Source organism: Cyprinodon variegatus, unplaced genomic scaffold (genome assembly GCF_000732505.1).
Source record: "Cyprinodon variegatus isolate N-32 unplaced genomic scaffold, C_variegatus-1.0 Scaffold1356, whole genome shotgun sequence".
NCBI classification, from domain to species: Eukaryota; Metazoa; Chordata; class Actinopteri; order Cyprinodontiformes; family Cyprinodontidae; genus Cyprinodon; species Cyprinodon variegatus.
In genome coordinates, this window is record NW_015151809.1 from 63,854 (window position 1) to 70,360 (window position 6,507).

General features: G+C 42.1%; 1 protein-coding gene across 2 annotated transcripts; it reads left to right on the forward strand.

The window, feature by feature from the left end:
- Positions 1 to 336: 336 nt before the first annotated feature.
- On the forward strand, positions 337 to 6,268 carry LOC107102998 (low affinity immunoglobulin gamma Fc region receptor II-like). Of its 2 annotated transcripts, none has more exons than XM_015402495.1 (6): positions 337 to 1,073; positions 1,376 to 1,411; positions 1,571 to 1,837; positions 1,990 to 2,235; positions 2,337 to 2,471; positions 2,571 to 6,268. In XM_015402495.1, exons 1-6 carry the CDS (start codon positions 1,043 to 1,045, stop codon positions 2,621 to 2,623), a joined length of 768 nt encoding a protein of 255 aa, XP_015257981.1. In that variant the 5' UTR covers positions 337 to 1,042; the 3' UTR covers positions 2,624 to 6,268. The 2 variants fall into 2 exon arrangements, with proteins under 2 accessions (XP_015257981.1, XP_015257982.1); XM_015402496.1 differs by having other exon boundaries at positions 5,474 to 6,268.
- The last annotated feature ends 239 nt before the right edge of the window (positions 6,269 to 6,507 follow it).

Here is a 6,507-nt window from a genome sequence, read left to right on the forward strand (position 1 = left end):
TTTGCCCTTTTTGGGGCGACTTTCCAGATGTAAACACAGAAGCATCGTGGGGGTGCAATGAGTGAAATTGAGTTCTTTCTGTAAAATTGACAGGCCGTAGTAGCCACGTTTGCTCAGCCATGTCTTTGTCCAAATACGTCGTTGCCTTTTCTTTTTAGGGATTTCAGCTCAAAATTGCACAAATTGCCAAGGCAGCACGTTTCACTCTAGTGAGCTTCATATTCCTCTTCTACTCGTTTGGCTTCTGGATAAATGGTTCAAAGTCCATCTCACTGCGGAGCTAAGTCCGACGTGGTTTTTAGACGTAGTGTGAGCAGGTGGATCAGAACGTCATGCTGCACATGCATCATGAGCTGTTAATTCACACTGAACGATGAAACCCTGCAGTTTCATCGTTCAGTGTGAGCTGTAGCTGCGTGTTACGATTGAAAAAATCCCACAGTGTATGCCCGGCTTTAGGCAGTGGGGACAGAGAAAATGGCCCACTCAGACTCAATGTCTCCAGCCACCACTGGGGTCTGGGAGATGACCTCCCCGAGAAGAGGATTTGAACACGTCCTTGACTGAGGGCTCTGCTCTTCTCTTGCCTTGGCCAGAATAAACTCAGAATCAGTCTACCCAGCACAGAAACTTTGTTGAATTTTAACATATATGTCACTTACAGAGAGAGAGAGTAGTCAGATCTCAGCTCAGCTCAGTGTACAACAAATAAATAAATAAAGACACAAAAAACAAAACAAGAATAATCTTTAATGCAAAGGGTTAGACAAATTAAGAACAGCAACTCAAAGATGTTTCCTTAACTTGTTTTGAAAAAATGTCCAGTGCAACAGGAAAGAGACAATATATCAAATGTAGAGAACAGGTGACAGCATAACCACAACAGGAAACGAGGCATTGCAAATCTACAGCTAGCACCATGTGGCTATACTTTCAAATGTCATTTGATCAGTTGGTTTACTTTTGTTGCCACAACCACAGAGGAAGAGGAGGGTTTTATTCTTAGTGTCGGAAAATATTTATCAGAGCTCTGAGAGACACAATGAAGGAAACAACTGTCAGATTTCTGCTCAGTAAGTAGAGATTCTTTCTGAACATTTCCTGGGTTTCTGTAGATAACTGATGATGGAGGAGAGGCTGGGAAACAGCCTGGAACTGGGTTAAAACACACTGAGGAGAAGTTCTACTGGAATCTGAAGAGAACAGATGAAACCTAGAAAATATTAATAGAACTTTGGGACAGAGAGCTATTTACTACCTGCTGGAACAACATTTACAGTAATAGTCTGAATGGAAACTATCTGAGGTGTAAAACTGTCTTTATGGGAGAAATGATAAAGTTTTTAGTTCAAAGTGATTTTTCTTCTCTTTTAAGTTCTGACATCAATGCTGGGCTGCACAACAAACCAAGGTTGGTTCACTTCCTGTTAGACACTCAAATGCTTCGACGAAGCATGCAAAGCTATTGTAAAGCTAATCAATAATTGGCTGGTTTCTCAAACACTTGTTTTTAAAATTCACAATTTTGGATCTTTGTAAATTTGATTTAACAATGAGTTTTTCATTCCAGGAGCTAGTTTTACTGTGAGTCCCAACAGATCTCAGTTCTTTGAAGAAGATTTTGTTACTCTCAGCTGTGTGGAGGACAATGGCTCTGCTGGATGGACTGTATGGAGGAATACAACCTGGGAAACAAGGACTCAGTGCACCGACGGATGGGGGAAACCAGCTGGTTCTACCTGTAACATGACCTTCTTGTTCCCATCAGACAGTGGAGTTTACTGGTGTTCCTCCAGAGAGGGAGCAGCCAGCAGCAGCATCAACCTCACTGTCACTGGTAAGATCAGACTGTGGAGTTAATGTTGATGAAGCTGTGTGGAAATGGATGAAATGCTGTAGTTTGTCTCTGTGTTGAGGTGGATCAGTGATCCTGCAGAGTCCTGTCCTCCCTGTGATGGAGGGAGATNTGTAGTTTGTCTCTGTGTTGAGGTGGATCAGTGATCCTGCAGAGTCCTGTCCTCCCTGTGATGGAGGGAGATGACGTCACTCTGAGCTGTCTAACAAAGAACACTCCCTCCAACCTCCCAGCTGCTTTCTATAAAGACAAGGTCTTCATTGGCAAAGAAACTTCAGGCAATATCACCCTCCACCATGTGACCAGCTCTGATGAAGGCCTCTACAGTTGTAGCATCAGTGGTCATGGAGAGTCTCCATCCAGCTGGATCTCTGTTAAAGGTTATTTTAACACTAATAACAAAATCACCGTCCATGTTTATTTCTCTCTACATGTAAATGAAAAGCTCCACCCACATTTATAACTCTCTGTATATCAACAGTTCTTGAAAGCACTCCAGACCAGATTCTTTCTTCAGCTTCCTCGAAGCTTCATGTTTTCATTCACCTGGTTGTGTTTTGTCCCTACCTGATCACCACTCTTCTGATGCTATCTATATATCAGCAAAAAAACACAGGTAACAGTTAATACATTGACCCGTTTACTGCTTTATAAAGTTGGCTTGAAGCATTTAGGTTAAGGTAATTACTCATTTGTTATTAATTATAACCTGCAGGACATGATCTACACACCTCAGTGGTTACGACCTCTTCCTCTGAAGCTGAATAAGGATTGAATGATCTGTGTGATTATGTAATAATTGTTGTCACATCAAAGTATCTCGCCTTTTTCTTTTATTTAGAGATTTCCGCATAAATAAGACTGGAATACTGGCAGGTTTTGAAAGGAGAATAGGTAATATTACACAGCTCTGAACAACTTCATGTGTTAATTTTGAAGGAGATAAAGATCCACTTTGACTGTCAATCGAGGAGAAACTAGCAGTTCATAGATTATAAGGAAACATTTCTGGACAGAAACCAGCTTTTATTGTGTTTTTCATGTCTTTCAATTTATGAAATTTGATGTTATACTGTATGTTAGAAGCCCATGATTATCCTGCTCTATCTGCTTTGTGCTTGTTACATTTGTTGTTGGGGAACCAAAAATGTTTACTACAGAACTTATAAAGAAGAAAAGGTTGTGACGTGCATATTTATCTGTATGTCCTAATAAATCATATGCATTATAAAGATCAGTATACTATTAAACCTGTTTTGCTCAGGGTGAGTTTGAAAAGTAAGTCTAAGTGGAGAATGGTGTGTTCAACATATTGAAACCACACCCTGCTGTTGGTCACATTTACTTCACCAGATTTTGGGGCAGCCTTAAGCCTGGGTTATGTTTGAAACTATGCATGTCCATAGCTTTTAAACTCGTTGCTGCTTTTTTCATGTAGCAGATATTCAGGACCACTCTTGGGGTCAGTGCAGGACACAGACCTGTAGAAATACAGATTCTACTTCTATAGATTTCCGATTACATATTTTGGACCCAGTGGATTCCGGTCTGGTACCTGTCAGTGGTCAAGTATTCCAGCTTGTGGACGGTGCTCTCCTTGCCCATGTAGACACAGGGTGTATGAACGTTTACCACAAAGCTGCTGGTATTTTTATTCTCCATGGACGTTGTGTCCAGGAGGCGGAATAGTGACTGTTTTTAAAAGTTGTTTTACCTGCAAACAGTTATCTACAGGCTCTTTTAGCGGCTTTGAGCTCAGCCTATTCAAACTTGGCAGCTCTAATGCTGTTCTAAGTGCTTTGGTCTAGCGGCTACCGAAGTACAATAAAAACTTATTTAAGAACATTTCAGATTGTTTTGTGGATGTTATGCCAAAGTATGAGAGAGTTCTATTTCATCCTTACTGACCACCAGAGGTTAGTGCTAAAAGCACTGAATATTCCCTTTGGGCATTTGCAATTTGAGTAATTATATCAACAGAGTAACATCTGTGACACTCTGGATGACCACTCAGAGGCTATAGTAATGTCATCCAGGGCTCTGTTCCCTTATTCTTCTCACAATTGGTCTGCTATATGCAATTGCTTCCCCATTGTTTGATGCCCCTGTCTGGCTCACTGGAGTTGCGTTCTTTCTCTGCCCTCCCAGGGTTGCAATTGGTTGATCTGCTTGAGGATTTCGTAAGGTAAGTCCGCTGTTAATTGGTAATGGTAGAATCTATGTCCCCCTCTCCCAAATTATGGCTTCTCGTTGCCGTGTTGTGGTACTACTGCGGCTTGGTGCTGTTTTCGTTGAAAACTGGTGATGGTTTATTGGTTTTATACCTGGTGATGGCAGGGTTTCGCCCCCCTCTCCCAATATTAGTCTCTTTTTTTGGTCTGCTCCGCTATAACTTGTGATTTTTGTTTGTTTTTCATTTGTCAACTGGTCTGAGCCCTGTTGACCTTTGACATGGATGGCTCCCACTGCTGCGTGGATTGTGGGGCTTTCCCCAAGGCAGAGGATTGTCGTGACTTGTGCCCTACCTGCCTTGGATATGAGCACCTTGTGGAGGCGCTGTCTGATAATCCCTGCAGGAATTGTTGTGCCCCCAGGATGGCTCTAACCCTCTACCCTCTAGGTAGGTGGCTCCCCCAGACATTCTAAGCACCATGGTGGGACAAAGGTCTTGGTGCCCCCCTCTAGCAGGAAACGGGCCAAGCTTGATCAGGGCATGGCCACAAGGGTAGAACTGTTGTCGGCGGAATTGGCAGAGATTAAGTCCTTGTTGTAGAAATGTCTGTCTGATGCCTCACTTTCAGTGGCTGGGCTGCCTTCCCCAACCATGCCTGGTCTGGTTGCGGAGGAGGACGTCTTATCTCTGGCTGCTTCTACTTCTCATTTTAAAGATGAGGAGAAGGAAGGGTCCTTTCAAGCCTCTAAGACCAGGTCATTATTATCTCAGAGTGCGGTCGGGGAGGCTGGTGACAGTTCCATGCGGGATGTCATGTCTATGACTCTGAAGCAGCTGCAGCTGGAACTCCCACAAGGAGAGGTGTTTGAAATTAAATGAAATAACAGCTGTTCTACCAAACCCTTTGTTATCTGTATATTTGAATGTACTTATGCAAGAAAAATAAACAACACAGTGGTTATGTTACAATTTAATATGTGATCAATATTAACCTCAACATGAACAGCCCCCTCTCTGCCACCGATTGGGTCACTGATTCTCATGCCTACATTTGACCAAAGTAATCAGTAAAAGCAATGATTAATAGCGTGAGTCCTGGACTCCAACAGTGGATGTCACATCTCTTTAAGACCAATAATGCTGGGTTAAATTACTGTGATGTGAGCAGACTAAATCCTCCAATGTTATGCCTCATTAAAACCAACAGCAGCAACCCCACCGGCCTCTTAGGCTGCTTTGGTCTGGAAGTGAGAGGAACCATTTGACGTGAAGCCCTGTCTTTTGAAATGTGGTGGTGAACCCAAAACTTTATCCTGCCTGCAATTCAGAAGGATCTGGACACAGTGTTTACCTCCCAAATTCTGTGTGCTGTGAAATACATGAGAAACCAGCAGTTTTTTCATCTGCGTTTCGATCACACTCTCTTGCTGCTGTCTCTGAGACAGGGCCCAACTCCTAGATGCTGGACCAGACTGAACTGAACACCAACCCCCACAGCAACAACACCCTGTCACGTGCTTGGGATTTCACCGGGTCGGTAGATAAGGTAGTTTTTGCATGTATTGTATTGAAAAGCTTGATCTTGAAACCTAATGGTTTTAATCAAAAACTGGTTCAGAACTGAACACTGACTTCATGAAATGTGTGTGAATGAGCGTGTGAATGGCTGCAAAAGTTGATTTTCTCTTTTCCTCTTTGACCTGTAGGAAGGGTGAGTGGTTCACATCATTAGCCTCTTTTTAGGCCAGGAGTGTATAGAGGCGGCCATTTTGTCAGTTTAATGATCCATTGTTCTCCCCCAACACTGTTGGCTAGGCTATCTCATTTTAACCACATGGTATACAGGCAACACCTTTGTGAGATTTAAAACCCTTTGTCGTAGCGGAGTCCCGCCTTGTAGGTGGATTTCGTAATGTTATCTGAGCTAGCGCATTTTGCTACTGTGCTGCTACTTTTTAATGCATTTGTGAATCATTGTCACTGTAAACCAAATGAAGCAACATTTTTGATAGCAGCTAAGATCTCCGCATCAGTTCTTATTCACATGTACCTGCTGCTGCTTTAAAAGGATACCACCGAATTAGGGTGCATTCATTGCACCCTACCTAAAAAGTTGTTGAATGGACTTACTTCCCTCGTCTTCCCTTTTTATAAGCTTTCCTTTTACCTTGTACTTATTTTCAGTAGTGTGTAGTATTTGTATAGATATTAGATACACTGTAATAGGGATTATTAGCAAATAAAGATATCAATATTTTAAACTGTAGCTGTTTGTGGTTATTTGTTCAGTGAACGATTCATCACTCAGGTGAGATCCATCCTTCTTTTTCCACCATTTGAATAAACAGAGATAACTTATTTGGTTGGAGATTAATAACTCTTCTGATAACCATATATAATTACTAAAGCAATAAAAAGCAATTAGATTTTAACAGCTGATCCAGAGATCCAACCTTGGGTAGAAGAATAAGGAACCCCA

Bases quoted from the DNA above. Each gene is read 5' to 3' on its own strand.
- LOC107102998 (XM_015402495.1), top strand. From the start codon at position 1,043: ATGAAGGAAACAACTGTCAGATTTCTGCTCA. The intron at 1,838-1,989 runs GTAAGATCAGAC...CTCTGTGTTGAG, and splicing joins CATCAACCTCACTGTCACTG to GTGGATCAGTGATCCTGCAG. The intron at 2,472-2,570 runs GTAACAGTTAAT...TATAACCTGCAG, and splicing joins ATATCAGCAAAAAAACACAG to GACATGATCTACACACCTCA.